The 17,547-nt window shown below is 41.6% G+C and overlaps 4 protein-coding genes across 8 annotated transcripts in view; 2 read left to right on the top strand and 2 right to left on the bottom strand.

Moving 5' to 3' along the window:
* The window catches only part of LOC135161787 (integrin alpha-PS2-like), a 32,439-nt gene extending 30,300 nt beyond the window's left edge, over positions 1-2,139 (top strand). For all 3 annotated transcript variants that reach the window (XM_064119693.1, XM_064119692.1, XM_064119691.1), the window contains 2 exons: positions 11-732; positions 824-2,139. In XM_064119693.1, the coding sequence (XP_063975763.1) occupies positions 11-732; positions 824-919 (818 nt within the window). In that variant the 3' untranslated portion in view covers positions 920-2,139. The remainder of the gene's footprint in view (positions 1-10; positions 733-823) is intronic.
* Positions 2,127-9,112, bottom strand: LOC135161789 (PAN2-PAN3 deadenylation complex catalytic subunit PAN2). 2 transcript variants are annotated; one of them, XM_064119698.1, is made up of 12 exons: positions 8,648-9,112; positions 8,255-8,442; positions 7,992-8,161; positions 7,268-7,796; positions 7,036-7,172; positions 6,809-6,955; positions 6,631-6,727; positions 5,744-5,977; positions 5,400-5,645; positions 5,076-5,322; positions 2,908-4,721; positions 2,127-2,827 (listed from the first exon to the last, which is right to left on the bottom strand). In XM_064119698.1, exons 1-12 carry the CDS (start codon positions 8,718-8,720, stop codon positions 2,813-2,815), a joined length of 3,897 nt encoding a protein of 1,298 aa, XP_063975768.1. In that variant the 5' UTR covers positions 8,721-9,112; the 3' UTR covers positions 2,127-2,812. The 2 variants fall into 2 exon arrangements, with proteins under 2 accessions (XP_063975768.1, XP_063975769.1); XM_064119699.1 differs by having other exon boundaries at positions 5,103-5,322; positions 8,648-9,110.
* A 161-nt stretch (positions 9,113-9,273) lies between these two features.
* Positions 9,274-16,135, top strand: LOC135161785 (serine-rich adhesin for platelets-like). Its single transcript, XM_064119684.1, has 2 exons — positions 9,274-9,974; positions 10,151-16,135. Exons 1-2 carry the CDS (start codon positions 9,932-9,934, stop codon positions 15,619-15,621), a joined length of 5,514 nt encoding a protein of 1,837 aa, XP_063975754.1. The 5' UTR covers positions 9,274-9,931; the 3' UTR covers positions 15,622-16,135.
* LOC135161145 (activated RNA polymerase II transcriptional coactivator p15) lies at positions 16,117-17,487 on the bottom strand. Of its 2 annotated transcripts, none has more exons than XM_064118457.1 (4): positions 17,305-17,487; positions 17,047-17,165; positions 16,420-16,645; positions 16,117-16,338 (listed from the first exon to the last, which is right to left on the bottom strand). In XM_064118457.1, the coding sequence occupies exons 1-4, from the start codon at positions 17,405-17,407 to the stop codon at positions 16,250-16,252; spliced, it is 537 nt and encodes a 178-aa protein (XP_063974527.1). In that variant the 5' UTR covers positions 17,408-17,487; the 3' UTR covers positions 16,117-16,249. The 2 variants fall into 2 exon arrangements, with proteins under 2 accessions (XP_063974527.1, XP_063974528.1); XM_064118458.1 differs by having other exon boundaries at positions 17,047-17,161; positions 17,305-17,450.
* Between the last annotated feature and the right edge of the window lie 60 nt (positions 17,488-17,547).

Genomic DNA, 17,547 nt, shown 5'->3' with positions numbered 1-17,547 from the left:
TTACACCAAGGGCAAGGTAGAAGCAATCAAGAAGACAGTTTCACAAGCACCTCTGGAAATTCCTGGGAGCGAACGTCCTCAAATCATGAGAATTTTGGTAGCGAAGAGGTAGAGACCTACCAGACTCGCCACGAGGAGAAACGAATTACCGAACACAAACAGGGTAGCAGGACCTACGAACAAGAGGGCTTCAGTGGTGCCCAGAATTACGAAGACCGGAGACACCGATTCAGGCGAGAAGATGTTCAGCAGGTGAAAAGCTATGAGAGGCTGAGAAGAGAAATAATATCCTTCGGTGAAGATATAAAACAGGTGGACCAAGCTCTGATCGATGACGCAATCAGAAGGCCTGACCAGACAGACCAGAATATCCTCAACGAGCTTGGCTTCTGCGGCAATGCCAGGTGTCTTGTTCTGAGGTGTTTCGTTGGGAGACTCGTGAAGGACGAGGAGGTGTCCATTAGTGCCAGGTTCAGGGTGAAGGGAACGACGCTTAATAAAATCTCTGCAGGAGAAAAATTAAACGTCACCACCACTGTTTACGCAAATGTCACCAAACTTCCGTTCATTGGAAGACCTCACCACCTGGTTTCAGCTAGCCATCAAGTTGTAACTGTCACTGAACCCACGGTTTCATCGGTTGAATCCGGTGGGGTTCCCCTGTGGGTTGTAGTGCTGTCGGCTGTTGCAGGAACAATTATCCTGCTATTGCTGATCTTTCTACTGTACAAGGTGCCTTGCAATATTCTTTTACTGTCTGAAGATATTATAATTTCTCCTAAATCAATGGAATAGATTGAATATAATCTGTTTGTGCTTTCAGTGTGGATTCTTCAAGAGGAATCGACCAACAGATGCACCTGAAAGACAGCCACTAAATCGAAATGGCCATTTCCAGCACGGAGACGACCACATGTGAAGCGTTTGAAAAATATAACGCGGATATTTTCATATCCCCATTGAATTGTTAATAAGAATATTAAAAAATTGACAGTGCCTTTGTTTTTTATCCACTAAACTGAAGGCAGTGGAATTTCAACGAGTGGACGATTTTTGGTAGTGATGCTTGTGCCTTCGTCCATCGATAGAATATCGAGAAAATGTCTTCGTAAGATAGTCGTAAGAATATTTTACTGCCATAAAATACTCCTCTCTGGCTCCTGCAGCTCTACTTTACAAGTTTCTAGTCAGAAACGATTTAATTACGTAACTACTTAAGCTCACGCACAGTTGAAAAAATTTAATCAAATACTTTTTACTGGGAGAATAGTGCGTGCGCACCCTATATTAATTATAATCATACTTGTTAGCTGCGGGAGCTTGCGATTATGTGCACCTGGTTTAGAGTTGAGAAATTATGATTAACACGCGAACGAAAAAATTCCACACAAGAACGTAATTAATTTTTTTGTTAAAATTAACTGACTGAAATTTCACATTTTGTGTTATTTAATTTCCTCAATATAAAAAAAAATGGGATTTTTTTACAGGGAAATTCAAAATAATTTCCATATAATTAGTTCTGCTATAAAAACGCACTGTAAGATTGGAAAATTCTTCAATAGAATTTTCTGTCATCTTTGATGAAGTTTTCTGTGAATTTTTCATTTGCGTGATTTTTTTTCATAATTCTTCCTTGTTTAGAGATCTCACATGCAACTAATAAATGTCACTGTTTCATTCTGACTGTCCCCCAACTCTAATTGGTTAAAATGCCCAATGGCAAAGCATAATAATCCGCATTTATTATGTCTGATTAATTCATTGTATTTATTACTACTTTCTACGTGAATCAGTAGGAATGGAACATTTGCATTTTTCAAATGTGAAGAGCACTCTCACGAGGGAAGCCAATTAATCTCCATATTTATTGAGAATTAATGAAATTTTATATTCTTGACGATCCTCAGGACGTCGCCATAGTGTCTATTCCCCTCTGAGTACGTGTACAATGTGTAAATTATTAATTTCATACTAAAATGATTTTTTAAATAGCTTTTAACTACTGCAATAATGAATTTTATAGGAATATTATTGGTTTGTTTTCACTTCAAGCTCGTGAAAACTTAGAGCTAATTTGTAAATACAGAGAGTAAGGTTTAATATAAAAATTATAAATATATTAATTCAATTGACTAAGTATTTTATTCATTCATTCCCTCTCTGTCATCACAAGTCATAAAACATTAATTTTTTTTTCGCTTATATTTGTCATGAAAATGTATACAAAAATAATCGACAAATTTTACAATGATTCAGGCTTTGGTAAAAATATATTTATCACCCTTGAATCATACCACTTTACGTAAGTTAATATCCATGATTGTTATAACAGCCGTGTGTGAGTAGAACGCATATTTACAAATTCTCTTTAAAATATCACGTATAAAAATATCATTAAAAAGCAATGGGGAAAATTGCAATTTGTACCGATACAAAAATTAAAAAACAAGTTTACGTATCCTGAATATTTTTCGCTTGCAATTCTTTGGGCAGTCAAAATTCAAGAGTGAATAAGAAATTATTTAAATTCATTTCCATCAGTATTTCTCACTTCACGGCTCATCGATATCCAACCTCAAAGAATCGTAAGAATTGGGTAGAGATTAATCTCGGAATGGTAATTCGTAAATATCACAACAAAAGTGGAGAAATCAGATAAAAAAATTATGATGACGATTGTACCCGTAAAATAGTCGTCTTGAGAGACTCGGTGAATTAATATTTGAATTTACAATGAACAATTAGTTTAGATGTGGGAATTTTCTATTTCTGTGGTCAGGTCCCCTTCTAAAATATCTCCATCCGTGGATCAGCTCTCTGGAACCTATTCAAAATAATGATTAAAAATATTGACAACAATGATCAATTAGAAGAGAACAGAAGACGGAAATAGTACTATTTTACCTTCCACTGCAATTCATTTCCTAGATCGTACAACTGTTTAAGTGCCTCCATCAATTTTCCACTGTCTTCCAAGTGTCTGTATTTATGATAGAGCTCCAGAGCAGCTCGAGCATCCTCAGTTGAATCATGAGTTTCAGATTGAATTTTCTTACCCAAAAAATGCCACGTCAGGAATCTCAATGAGACCATACGACGATGAGGCAAATGAAACAACAGAACAGTATCTACAACTTGCTCGGGCGGAACAACCAGATTTATAACTCTGAAGTCATTCTTAAGCCCATGCCCGACGAAGATAATCCCATTGTCCACGAGAAACCTCAGCTTCTGATAAGTCGACTTCAGAGTGGTCAAGTGTTTGCTGCTGAAATTGGCGTCAAGATCCCCAGGTTGAATTCCACTGAATTTCGTCAGATAATCGACGACCTGTTCTTGAGTGCTGATATAATCATCGATAAAGGGAGTCCCCTCCAGCGGCCCCTGTCCCCTGATACACGTGATCCTGGCTACAGACATGTGGCTCGGTTTGATAGTCGACATTTTTCCATCACTCCTCAGCTCCGACTCCTTCTGATTCAACGTAACAAATTCCGCATCGATCCCCACAAGGTCCCCCTTCTTCGGCATCTCATCAGCAGTTAACGGGGTGAAAGTAATGCCTCGGGTACCTCCACTTCTCGCAACGCACTTGTCTTCACCGAAGACATCAGAAGTCAGGGGACTGACGAGGGCAGCGGGCTCAGGAGCTGGGACAGCAGTGTAATGGAGAACACAGGGTACCTTCCAGTCAAGATTGAACCAGACAGCCTCTTGAGAGGTCGCAGCAGATATACTGAAGTCGTTGAAGAGGTACCACTGAGCAACAGGACTAGCAGCGGATCTCTCATGATAATTAGGTCCCACCCTTATGAGAGCCACTACGTGACGCCTTTCCTCACTGTTTTTGTCATCTACGTAACAAACCACTCCTGTCAAGGTATACTGAATTTTCTCGACCTTGGGTTCATCACTTTCAACTTCCTTCGGGTTTGAATTCTCTTCCAGGGGATTGTCCTCGCGGGTTGACGAGCTTTCATTGTCGTTTGTCGACGGCTTCCCCTGGCCGTTCTCCACGATCAATGGCTTGCTGTTGACAACCTCTCGATTTATCTTGTCGAGCTTTTCCACTGACAGCTCACCATTCGCATCCAGAGATACTTCAATACAGTGGGGAATCCAGGAGTGAGAGTAGTATAAATGGCTTGGAGCAGCTGCCACCTGCGCTGGGGTTGATGAAGGGCCTGACGGTGAGGGTAAAGGCTCAGGATCCTTCCCCACATGTCTGAATCTGCAGCCAGAACGAATGCAGTTGGCGCCGTAGCGACACATCTTCACTAGGTTGGGGACTGGGCTTGAAGAGGGACTCGAGTCCTTCCCGTTCATCAACTTCTGCACGATTATGTCCATCTGGATCTGCCAGAAAGATTTCTCTTGCTGGCTGTCTAAGCCACAGTTGAGGGCCAGGATTTTCGGAAGCTTTGTTATTCTCCGGCTCTGCAGGGTTGGACTGAATTTCTGACAACCGTCGCACCAAGCTGGCGTTACTTTCTCTGGTTTTAAACTGCGAGCCAGAATTTTTGTGAAGGGAATCTCCTCGTTGGGATTCATTACTTCGGGGTAAATTAAATTGTTTAAAAGCATTATCGAGTGTTTAGAGGCTTCCTGGCCACACTTCAGGCATCTGTGAATGTGGATCTGCTCAGCTCCGAACATTCTACTTATCTCCGTTTCCTCTTCACGCACTTCAGTTTCGTCTGTCTTTTTATTGGTGTTTTCTGGAGGAGGAATTAATAAGAAGGGGTTTATTTATTAGTGATTCGTGGAAACATGGGTTGGTGGAAAACAGAGGGGAATAAAGTGAACATTGTGTAGTTCTATAAAAAGGATATGTTCATTTTATTCCTCCACTGCAAAAATTAATTAGTGCGTAAATAAATAAAAGCAATTGCAGATTTTTCCATGTACTGTTCTGTTTCTGTTCTATTCGCCTGTGGAGTGGTGATAGTGTCGATGAATCAGCTCAGACGAAAATGCTCATGCATTCAAAAAAACATGAAAAAAAATCGAAAAATAAACACAACAAAAAGTGTTCCAATGCACAAAGGTGTACACATGTAAATTGTGTTTACCTTTCGCCGCGATCCACATATATTTACCATCCTCTTCCTGTTTTTTTTTCTTCCTCTTATCGAGATCGTGGCTTTTATATCGTGATCCCAAGTCTTGAAGGATGCTGGGGAAGTCTTGTTCGTTGTAGACAAAAGGTGGATACTTGGGGCCTGACTTAGAGCGGGCAGCTTCTTTCTCTTCCAGTTGACGCTTCCGTGTTTCCCAAATTTCGTAATGAAGCTGGTGGAGGATGAACCTATTCCAGCTCTTCAATACGACTCAGGAAATAATTAATTTTCAAGTTGAAAAAAATCTCGGAGTCTTCTCATAAGAATGTACCTTACCTGAACTAATCTGATAAGGCTGGTCTTTCTCCTGGCCTCGGGGTGAAGATCACTGAGAATTAATCCTAAGGCGGCTGCTTCTGGAACTGTTCTGAATGCACGCAGGAAATTGGCAGCTTGACATGGAGTACCTCTTGAGGTGTCCAGCATGTGAAATAAATAACCAAGCTCACAGGAAAGACAAAATTCCTTCTGACATGAGTGAGACAAGAGGGCTGATCTAACAGGATCACAGTAATACATCAACTGTAAGAAAAGACGCGAAATTCATCGATCAATCATTAAATTTAAGAAGAGATGATTTAATAATTTCATAATTAAACACTTGGGAATAAAAAACTCACCTGAAGCATTGCATTACAATAACTATTCGGCAAAGTTGCCTCTAGTCCCGAGAAACTCGTCAAATTGTACTGATCAAAATCAAATTCGTCATATCCCAACCTCGAATATTTAACTTCAATCTTCCGATAACGTTTGGGAATAGCAATGAAAGTGCCATCCTCAGTCTTGGGTCTTGGTTCACCTGCAAATAATTTTGTCACCAAACCCCTTCGTTTTTCCAAATTATAAGGGACCTGTAAAATAAATAAACCATCAATTCCCGATAAACTTTTACTCCCTGAATTATTATATTAATCATGCACCTGTACAAGATTTTCTTCTTCCACCGCCGACTCATGCATTCGTTATATTAAATCTACGCAGATATATCTCATACAACATTTATTGTACTTCAGAACAATTTATTCGTACATTATTATTTTTATACATCATGTGTTATGAGTTTAAATGAAATTGTAGGTCAGTCAGTCTTCCTCTATTGTTTGACTTGAGTCAGATCAACTGACGATCAATTTCTAGTCACCTATAGGCACTAAATTTGGAAGAGTACAATATTTTTACAATAATACCTTATGCTGCATTCGATATATTACAACGTACTGCCTTTCAACAATTATATTAATAAAAAAATTGTCAAGACAAATAACAGCACCATGCATTAGCATTATATCACAATTTCTTTTTTATTTTCGAATTAAGGCGTTAGGAATTGGGGAGAAAACGAAACTTTCCCGGGATAATTTCCGTAGCCCCTCCACTGGCACAACTCAATATCAAAGATTCTTGGATCACGTAGGAAGACTAGGAATCAGATAGACCTCTTAGGAAATATGCGATAGGAAGGGGGTGTAAATGGTTCAAGCTTTGATGAGTAATTTTTCCTCACTTGGTTTCTCCGAAATGCCTGAGGATTCGGTGCGTAACCGATCGTTCCCTGCATCTTCATGGTCTTCAGTATGTCCGGATCAATTGCTGGAGTTTTACTATCAAATTAATCGTAAATCAGTAAAGGCATTTTCTTTGGGTTTATTGAGGCATTTTTTCAAGCAGTTTAGGGCATATACCGATAGATTTTCTTCAGGAATTCTTCTGGCCAGTCACTGGCTAATGTGTGCCCAGGATACATCATGGGAACTGTGCTCAAGGGTGTGAGTTGGTCATCGAATGATATTGCCTCGAGGGTTTCCACTGGGTCCGCAAATTCTGTGGGCCTGATTAATTCATATTGATCCAGTAAAAGTTCGAGGCAAAAAAAATCGGGATTGAACGCGAAAATGATAAATAAAATTACCTTGAAAAGGTATTAAATTGAGGATCAGGTGCATTGGTGGCCATCAGATGAATGGAGCCTGCAGCATCACCAAAACCAAGACACTTCGAAGTCGGCGACACATCGAAAGACAGCACCATAGCCCCTCCCGTTGCAACCTGATGGGAAATAAATCGAAATTGCAGAAAAAAACCTCAGCTTGTCTGTCTTCCTAAAATTATCTCATTTTTCGCGAACCCACGGATGTATTTACCTGATAGAGGCAGGTCAACGATGGCTGGACGTCAGCATAAATAGTGTCGAGCAATTGCATCTGTCCCAGGGGCGACACAACTGCCAGTCGACTCGAGTAACTCGGCAGGAATTTCAACAGAAATGGATAAACAAGAGTCGTAACTGGGGTGAGTGCTCTCATCTGTCTCAAATCGTAAACCATGAGAAACCTGTCAGCTGACAATCCCTGTCGACTGTTGCTGAATCCACACGTCACCAGATAATTCCCCTGAATGTCAAAATCACTGAGTGATCCGCTGTGAGTGTCAAGCGTGTGTTCAATCGACAGGGAATTGGGATCCCTCAGATCGATCCTGCCTACTGGACTTCCAGCACAAATAAATTTACCATGCTGTCTCAAAATAGCACAACCGTTCTCCCCAACGTGCACATAACTCGTCTCCTTTCCCCTGCTCAGGTCAAAGTCCACAATTTTCTCCTGGTGACCTCCCATCAACAGGCGAGATCCGAATTGGAGCATGCACTGCATATCTATCATGTTTGAAGAGCTGAAATAATAATTCTGGGATTTTTATTTTTTTATAGAGTAAACCTGAGGGGTCATAATTGTTGTCAGAAAAGTCTTAATTTATTACAAAGGAAAAATAGTTCCTGAAAAAAAAAATTAAATTAAAAAATATATATATATAAAATATGAAATTATTTTCAATTAAATCCATGATCCCTTAACTAAAATTCCTTACGTATGGGTAAATAATGGAATTCCTCGACGCAGTTGCCCCCTGAGTGCAGTCTGGGTTAGACATAAAATTCCCTCGTCAATGGGATGAATGTGTCGAACTTCCTGGGTTGCGTGTACTTGAAATGATGTGTATTTCTGCAGTCCTGAGCCATAATACGAGGTTACATGGCCCTACAATAATGAAGGTCAAAAAGAGCAGTAATTATAGTATTCCCAAATATATTAAATTTTGAGGGCTAAAATATAATTGCTTTTCTGCCTCACCCCTTGATTTCCCATCCACATGAGCTCTTCAACAGTATCAAAAACAAGGGTAGAAACTCCAAAACGATGTCCTCCATCTGCCAGGAGAGTGTGGGTCTCCTGGAATTCTGCCCCATCGTACTCGTCCCCAAAATGTTCTGTCGCGGGTATAAATTCCTCGACCCCAAGTTCATAATTTTGCTCCTCCCCTGGAATAGACCCTCAACATCATCACGAACAAAGGACAAGTGGGAAAATGCTCTTGTGTTTCATACAGTTCACTTATTTTTCGAAATAAGTCACTAAAACCTCGTGTTTCATCAAATTTCACTGATAGGATTTGAAAATAATAATAATGTGCCCATTTTAACGTATTTATTTCAAGAGCGCCAAATAATGTCTGGTGCAACTTACAGATCAAGCTCCCGTCCTCCCCAGGTTCAGGCTCGACGGTTCCATTGTACTGATTCAACAGAGAAAAGTCCATGTTGAATACGTCTCACCTCGATTGTGGAATATATTATTGTGTAATAATTCAATTTAAGTTTTTTTAATTCACTTTGCATAACACAAAATTAAACGGTCGCCTTGGCAACTGGCGATCGTACTCCCAAACGATCTTTCCAGAAACAACAATCGAGTCCAAGTAGTTCGGAATAACACGTATATCGTGAACTGTGCACAGCTACGATGGATCGAAATTTTTACTGATCTCTGTTCATCATCCTGAACTGAATAACCTTTCTGTAAGACTCAGAGGTGAACAAATTACATGAATTAACTGTTAATGTTTCAGTTTATGCTCCAAACAATGTGACACTAGGACACTAAATACACACTACACTGTAAAGGCGGTTTAGTAATTTTCTAGTTCTTGGAGCTCGCACAAGGTGACGTGGACGTCCCTTGGGGGGAATAGCAAAATTGCTTGATAAAATCTTCTACCATAATTTTTGTGATAATAATTTTTTGAGTATAATGTCAAATTTGGACTCCTTTCAAAGATTACAAATGAGGAAGAAGATCTATTTTCAAGGTAATCAGTCAAACAAAACACTCAACAACATTAGTCATAAATCTATTAGCCCAGATGCAATAATTTCATGGAAAAAAAAACTAGAAATCCCCTAGAAATTCATAAGAGCGGGAAATGCACATGTGTTGTCCATTAGATGCTTCTCCCGCTGAGAACAAAACATTGGAGATTTGTTGTGCGTCAAAAGTGATTGAAAAGTATTGAAAAATGTAAAAAAAAGCTTGTGTTCAATCACTTTTTCTCATAACTCCAATAAAATCCACGATATCGCGAAGTGTTCAGTGAATTCTGGTAAATTACGTTCAAACATTTGCAAAACTGACTTGTCAACACTAAAGCAGATCTTCTGCTTCAGCCAAACGTTTCTCCAACCAATGAAAACCCCCGAAATTGTCAAAACATCTTTGAGTGATTCGTTGCCTCTCAAAGAATTGAACAACCAAATTCATGTGTTGTCGAAAACAATCAATGAGACACCTCCCAAAATGTGAGACCCCAAATATCCTTGAGATCATAACAGGCATTCGAACTGAGGCGTCACTGTGTAGTCGACAGTCATGGAGTCCAGGCTCTAACTGTTTTTTTTTATTCTCAATGCTGAGTAAATTATTAACGAAACATTTTCTCCAATCGTCAACGACTTCACTAAGAAAACAGTGATCATGGAAGCATTATTGCCGTCGGAGATAGCTCGACTGATTCTTGGTAATTATTTTTAGTCTTTAATAGCAATTTTCTTCAATCAAAAATAACACTCAACGCTAACCTGAAATTTTGGATGACAAATCCATGATTTTTCGCATGTTTTGACACTTGACAGAATTAATCACTCCTCTGCATGATAACCTAACGTCCACGCTATGACATTTTACTGCTTCTAGGTTACTTGGAGGAGGAGAACTGTCCAGAAGTAGCAAGAATGTTTCTAGAGAGCTCTTCTCTGCTGAGAGAATGTTACACTGTGGCCCAGAGGGGTGGAAAGTTTACAAGGAGAGTGAACGGGATGACCCTAACTAACCTCCTCGAGAAGTACTGTGCGATAAACGCCTTGGTGCTGGAAAGACTGAGTAAAATCGAGGACTGTGAGTCCTTGAAGACTTCAGGAGACATCTTGGACCAATTGAGATTCCTGATGGATGGCTCCAGGGGACAGAGGTTCGTCGTGAATATAAACGTGCCCACACAGAACACATCTCAGACGTCCGGAGGCTCGCCAATCATATCCAGCAGTATGAGAAAACGTCGTCACAGTGGACCTGTCGATCGAGATCGTTCTAAGAAGCTTTCCAAGCCAACTTCTCCTGTCCTTCGAATCTCAGAATCAAATGTTCGTCAATCATGTGACACTGTTGAAACGACACCATTCGAGCAGCTCCCAGGACACCAGAACACCTCAGAAGGTTCAGGAAATACTCAAGAAGACTATCGACGTGTTCAGTGTTCATCGACGTCGACGGAGCCTGCTCTAGATTCCAAAGAGGTCAGTGACAACATCGACATCCGTGTAAGCCTTCCAGAGAAGGCCCTCACGCGAGATAATTCTCACAGGGTGCCTGAGGCCTCCAGTCAAACCTGCGAGACTGGGACAGACACGAAGGAGTTAATGGCCTTTACGAATACTGAAGTCCAAACAAACCCTTGTGAAGCATTTGACACCGGTACAGAGATGATTGATGGACCTGTTGAGAACCTGAGTTTGTTGACGAAGGAGCTGTTGAATCGAACTGAACTACAGGAGAGGATAGCACAGACCATCAACAGAACGCTGATACCATCAGATGCTTCCTTACGAGATGCTTCCTTCTGCGAGAGCACCTCTGGAGAATGCAATACATCGATAATGCGGGAGTTGGATCATGCGATCAAGTCGATTGTCATTGAGACAGAGACAGACCCAGTATTTGAGCAGTTCCTCCTGGAAACGATTGGCCAGGAGATTGAGGGAGAGATCAGTCCTGATGAGGAGGAGGCTTGCAGTCCAAAGAGGAAAAACGTGCCAGAAGCTTCAGCAGAAAAAAATCCCAGTCTCGATGATATTCCTGAGAAAGTTCCTGACGCAGAGAATCAAGGTGACCATTCGAAAAATCCAGCAATTATTGGAGACATTGACACTATCGTTAAGGAACAAGTGAAGGACGCTGTCCCACTGACTGCAACAGATCCACCAGTTCAGCAAGATCTCGCTGCTCTGGACGACGTAAATGCAGCAGCAATCCTTAGCATTATAAATGTTAATAACACGTCCAAGGAGTTGACTCAAGAAAAATCGACATCAGAATCTGAGGACCAGGAAAGTCACGAAATTTCGGAGGCCCCTGGGTCCCTTACAAACTCAGAAGTAAGGGTTGATAGTGAAATTCCTCGAGCAGATTCAAAATCCAAGAGAAAGAGGGCTTTAAAACAGAGAAAGGAGAAAAAACCCTTGACTCCTGAGAAAGATGTGCCAGAACATGAACTGGTCCCAGTGCCAACTCTGATTGTCTGTTCTAAGGAGGAGATAGCCAGTATGAAGATTCCCGCAGTAAGGCCCAAATCTCAGTACGTGCCGATAATGCCAAAGACCCCAGGGATGCTCACGCAGTCTGACCCCACTCTATATCTGAGAGCTGTCAATGTAGTTAGATCCAAAGCCGTACCTGCAGCCCCACCATTACCATCGTGTGGGAATTCCCAGCCTCTGAAAGTCCCAGAACCCGTCGCAGACTCTCATCTCTCAAAAGATCTCGCAACAGTCCCAGAATCACTAGGTCTGACTGAGTCCATCACCCTGTACGGTCCGGAGAGTGGTGCAGCAGTGGTGGAGACCGATCTCCCGTCAGTTCAACTGGAGGAGTCGATGAGCCTCACAGGAACAGGATTATCCCCATTTTTGAAGCTACATAGAAAGCCAGAAGTCCCCCAGGAACCGAATCCAGTGGATAATGGAGTGAACGAAGAAAACAGGAGATTGAGCTGTCAAGCAAACTCTGACATCCTGACGAAGAGGACCCCCAGGTCCATCATGAAGAGCAGATCTAGGAATCACAGGTTGAGTTTGTCAACCCCGAGGAGACGTAGTAGTCACATACGAGCTCTGGACTTTAACACTCCAACAAAGGGTCTGAATACCAGCAGAAGACTTAGCGATGCTGATAAGAGCTGTGTCTTCTCTCCAAAATCGTCGAAGGGAATATCAAAGGCATGTAGAACTAGCCTGTTCAAGTCTCCGTCCTTCGGAGGTAGTCCATCACCGAAAAGGAAGACGAAGACTCCTAGCAAACTGTGCAAGGGAAAGATACCGATAGCCACTAGGAGTCCTGCTCCGAAATTGATAGGGGGCTGGGACAAAATCACTGGAGTTGGGATGATCATCGATGGAACTTCCCAGTCCAGTTGTCCATCTCCAGTGAAGAATTCAGTCAATTCAACATCAGTAGGGGAAGTGAAAAGACCCTGGGATTCTGATCTGAGGATGAAAGTGGCTGCTGACGTCCAGCCAGTGGAGCAAAAGCTGACAAAGACGAAGGAAAGATCACTGAGGAGACGAAAAAGTCTCAGGAAAGAGAGGATTGTTGAAGGGGACGGGATTGCTGTCTCTGATGATGAGGCTGAGAGTGCTCCAGCCACATTGGATCCTAAGAAAGAACTGCTAAATGATAAATCCCCCGATAAATCTCTAAAGAAGCCCAAACAGGAAGAATTAGACGAGAAAAAAGGCATCGAAGTGAGTGATCAAAAATCGGAACAAATGGAGATCGAAGTCTCCAAGAAGACCGTAGAAATCACAACGAAGACGTGTGCAGTTGTGAGTGACAAAGTGGTGACGAAGAAGTACGCCAAACTGAAAACCCTGACGACTTGTGTAACAAAAGTTGGAAATAACAAGAGAGGGAGGCCTTGTACCCCTGGAGAATCCCTCGACAAGTCCTCAGAATTCGGAAGGATTGATCCATCGAAGCTGCTGGACCTGGAAACTCCTCGTAAATTTGATCCCAATCTAGTCCCACCGACTCCAAGAGTCCTCAGTCCCAGCAGCAGCATGACACCTTTCGCACAAATAAGCGAGGATTCCGGCAAGATCCAGAGCTTCGTATCCACCCCTGAATTCCCACCGACACCCAGTATTAATTTAACGCCTAAACAGTCCAATGATAGCACAATAGATGAGAACAAGAAGGATTTCGGCTCGAGATATTACCAGCCCAGCAATGAGTCGAAGGAGGCGAGGAGGAACAGTCAGACGGGGAATCCTATGACAGCGATATTGGAGGAGAGCGTCACAACGAGAATCAGCACTCAGGGGTTTCAAGGATCAACAGCACAATTGGAGATCACTCAGTTTGAGGTTATCAAGGAGAATCTCCCGAAGGAGCAGGCAATCAAGGAGTTGAAGATCTCGCGAACTCCTGACGTTCAGATAAATAAAGAGGAGAATGTCATTGAGTCTGAATCCATAAACAAATCATCGAAGTCGTTGGAGAGCAGTGGAACAGCCGAGGATTCGTCAGACAGTGACAGTGATACATCCTCATCATCATCGGGTTCGTCATCCTCCTGTTCCTCGTGTTGCGATACCACCAACACTTCATCGAAGTTATCCATGAGCAGAAGGTCCAGGAAGACTCCCCATAAAGTTGACAACAGCAATACCAATGAATTGACTGTAGAATCTCGAGTTATTATTGACAATGATACAAAGGTTGGTGATAATGAAATGAAGATGGCTGAAGTGTCGCTAGAAGACGCCTCGAAGGAGAACATCGACTCCCAGAAGATCAATGAAGAATCTCCAGTCAAGGTGATCCCCATCATCAAGACAGAAGATATTCTCACAGCAGTTGATCTGGAAACCCCGGCTAAAGACGAGGCATTGCTGGCCGAGGCGGATATATCGGAAACTCCCAGCAGCTCGAAAGTGGGGATTGAGATCCTGACGAACTTGAACTCCAAAATATCAGCAATTATAAAGGAAGATGCAAAGCCCCGACTATCTGCATCACTGGTTCCCAAGGCAGTGCCAAAGATTGTCTCTGTGGAGAAAATCTCTGCAGCAGTGAAGGTGAGAAAAATGACGGAAGAAGACGAGGATAAGAGTATCAAGGACGCTAAATTAGCGCGGGAGCTCGACGAGAAGCGTCTTCGCATGATAAATAAGATAAAATCGGACAATACCCCGAGAACAAGAGCCGGTAGATCAAGAGTAAGTGACAAGGGCAAGACACGGGAAGTGGTGAGACCTGAGCAGCCAGAGGATGCCTCGATGAAGCTGAAAAATTCCCAACCACTGAGGAAATCCATGCGGAACGTTGAAAAAAGAGCGACGAGAGGACTTAGTGAACCGACAGAAACGATTACATCCGAGAAGATAGAGCCTCCCAGAAAAGCGCAATCCTCGAGGGATTCTACCGGAAATGACGAGGAAAATCTGGAGATAATGATTCTCCCAGGAATAAATCCTCCGATCAATCCCTCAGGCATTAACAAGCTCGATGGTATACTTTCAAATGCTGAGGAGGAACGGGAGAGCCAAAATAGTAAAAGAGATAAAGATCCGATTGTCGATGACAAGAAAGAGGAGACGAAGGCCAAGTCGAAGGTAGACCTAGTGAAGCGAGATTTATTCAGTGACGAGGAGAACACTGATGGAAGGCCAGCAGATGCAGAACCCAAAAGACAGGAACCTCAAAAAAGTGAAAGTATTAACCTCGCAGAATCCAAGCAACAGAGTGAAGCCCCTGGGGAGCTTCCTGGTGTCCTCGAGAGTCTCGAACTGGTCCCCACGAACAAGAGTTTCGAGGAGGCAAGTTTGGAGGAAGGGTCGTACGAGCACATCGAGATCTCCTTCGTGTACGACGAAAATCAGCCGAGAAAAAAGAGAAAGAAGAAATTGAATTCCTCAGATCTTGAGATGAAGGTGCAAGTATACACGTGCACTGGGGAGATCGTCTGGAGGCATATGACAAGCACCGCACATGAGGAGATCTTCAACCTGAATCCTCCGAGGAAGAAGAGAGTCAATCCGCCAAAGCCGAAGGTTCCCAAGGAGAAACCTGTGACAACAGTTGTCGCCTCGAAAAGAAAGGGAAAGCCAAGGCTGAAAAACAGTGAATCTGTGGTGTCTGAGATTAAGGGCCAGCCTCTAGCCACGTCGTCCCCAGTCAGCAGAGATGATATCTTGAAGGCTGTAGAGAAGGGGAAGGCTAGCGGTAAAATGAAGTCAGAGGATAAAGTTCCAAAACACAGAAAGAGAAAGCAATCAGAGAGCAAGGACGAGCACTCGGAGAAGAAGCCTCGAATGACTGATCCTGCGGCTCTTCTCAGTGGAATAAATATCAATAAACTTCTCAATGTAGTCCATGGGTCAGAGTCCTAGGATTATGGACGAGGAGGGTGTGAGCAAACAGTGCAAGCAATGTACTAGAATTAGATATTTATAGAAGTGGTTGTTTCAATGCGATGGAAAAATGCTGAGCATTTGTGCTTCATAATCCTAACCACGTGTACAAGTAACTAGTTTAATGTGAAGAAAATACGAAGTATTATAGCCTAAACATGAAGAAGACTGACTAAGTGGCAACCTGCTGGGTCACGTTGTACAATGTACAGAAAAAGTGTTGAAGTTAATTATTTCTGCATAACTATTTTTATGATAGGTGAATATCAGATTTAGTGAGTATTAATTTAACTGTTAACGTTTTTTATACGAGAGAAATAAAAATCATAAATATCTGGTTACACAACTATACTATTTAATTATCAAGATTCAGAAAAGACGGTGGAAAATCGCTGCAAACTTAGCTTTTTATTTATTTAGAAAAATTATACGTCTTTATAAATCTTTCAATGCGAATAGAGGACTAAAAATAAATTTCTGTGATTAATCAAAATTTAGGTATTTATTTTTTTTTACAATGGGAATTTACTTCAAATGTCACACATCATGATTAGATCATGAAAAATAACGTAAAGTAATTGAATATGGAAACCACCGAAGGTAATCATTAGTTTCCTGATTTCACTTTAACGACATCCTCAACTTCTTTGATAACCTTCATGAGCTCGGTGAATTGTGGAAGACCCATGGAAATACCTGAAGCAGAAATAAACATGAATTATTCATTTTTCTTCATATTTATTTATTTTATTAAAAGATTTGCCATTTTTCAATTACCTTTCTTTGATGGTCGCTCCTCACCGTCCTTCTCGTAGTACTCTCGAATGTCGACGTAGAGTTTACCCTTGAAAAAACGAACGACGAGTTTCTTGTTGTTTCCCAGATCCCACGAGGGCTCTTCCTCGTTGGCTTTGCTAGACGTTTTGGGTTTCTTGCTGGACTCTGCTTTTTCCTCTGGAGCCTTCGATTTTTCAGTCCTCTGTTTTTTCTTGGGCTTTTCGTCCTGTATATATTTCGCAATATTTTGATTATCTTAATCAATTGCTTAAATTTGGCCTTCCAGATCTCCACTCCGTATTGTAAAAACATGTTTATAAAAGATATATTTGTTAAAAAATTGAGACACTAGCGACCTATTCAATATTTACAATCGGGAGTATCGCCGCCAATCATCAGTCTCATTATCAATAGATAATGAACTCGAAGATACCATTAGAACTCAAATCGTTCGTCATAACAATTATACATGAGTTCTTGGATGAATGCTCAATCAAAATTTAAAATCAATGTAACCTTAATTTTAAGTGTCAAAATTTGAGGTGGTTTATTAGGTGTATGCTAATTAACCCTTTGAGGTTTAAAACATTTATTGAAAAAACATGGAAACAATATGATGAAGCTTGCCTCACTGCTGCTGTGGCTGCTAGAGTCAGAGGACGAGGAAGCTTTGTTCTTTGGCATCTTGTGACAGTAGATTGACTCCAAATTGTCACTCCAAAAACCCTGATACTTGTCACTGCTGTCTGATGACAATTAAAAGTAAAATCCATTATTTAATTATTTTTACGGCATCGGGAGCAGGTTAGAATCAACGAGTGTTTATTGATTCGATTTCACTCTGATAATACCGAATAATTGATAATCAGGATATTTTCAACTTACGGGAGGTACTACCCGAAGCTATGCCCTCACAAAATGATGGGAAATAAAGCGGTAATTTGGATCGAATGATTGATGAACGCAACGTGAAACCGGTAAAGATCATAGACACAGTAAAAAATGAGGTGCAAGAAACAGCTGCAGCGTGGCGTCAGCGTTTTTGGCGGTTATAGTTTGCCCCGGTTGATTAGGAATTGAAATGTGGTGGGGTGAGATCGGCCAACGGGACTATACAAGAGAACATTT

This window comes from Diachasmimorpha longicaudata, chromosome 4 (genome assembly GCF_034640455.1).
Source record: "Diachasmimorpha longicaudata isolate KC_UGA_2023 chromosome 4, iyDiaLong2, whole genome shotgun sequence".
Lineage (NCBI taxonomy): Eukaryota > Metazoa > Arthropoda > Insecta > Hymenoptera > Braconidae > Diachasmimorpha > Diachasmimorpha longicaudata.
This window is presented reverse-complemented; position numbering and strand designations above follow the sequence as displayed.

Coding starts and splice junctions, on each gene's coding strand:
- LOC135161785 (XM_064119684.1), top strand. CDS start 9,932: ATGGAAGCATTATTGCCGTCGGAGATAGCTCGACTGATTCTTG. Junction 9,975..10,150: donor GATAGCTCGACTGATTCTTG/GTAATTATTTTT, acceptor TACTGCTTCTAG/GTTACTTGGAGGAGGAGAAC.
- LOC135161789 (XM_064119698.1), bottom strand. CDS start 8,720: ATGGACTTTTCTCTGTTGAATCAGTACAATGGAACCGTCGAGCCTGAA. Junction 7,173..7,267: donor CGTTGACCTGCCTCTATCAG/GTAAATACATCC, acceptor ATTTCCCATCAG/GTTGCAACGGGAGGGGCTAT. Junction 5,978..6,630: donor AGGCATTTCGGAGAAACCAA/GTGAGGAAAAAT, acceptor TTTATTTTACAG/GTCCCTTATAATTTGGAAAA.
- LOC135161145 (XM_064118457.1), bottom strand. CDS start 17,407: ATGATCTTTACCGGTTTCACGTTGCGTTCATCAATCATTCGATCCAAA. Junction 17,166..17,304: donor AGCTTCGGGTAGTACCTCCC/GTAAGTTGAAAA, acceptor AATTGTCATCAG/ACAGCAGTGACAAGTATCAG. Junction 16,339..16,419: donor GGAGCGACCATCAAAGAAAG/GTAATTGAAAAA, acceptor TTTCTGCTTCAG/GTATTTCCATGGGTCTTCCA.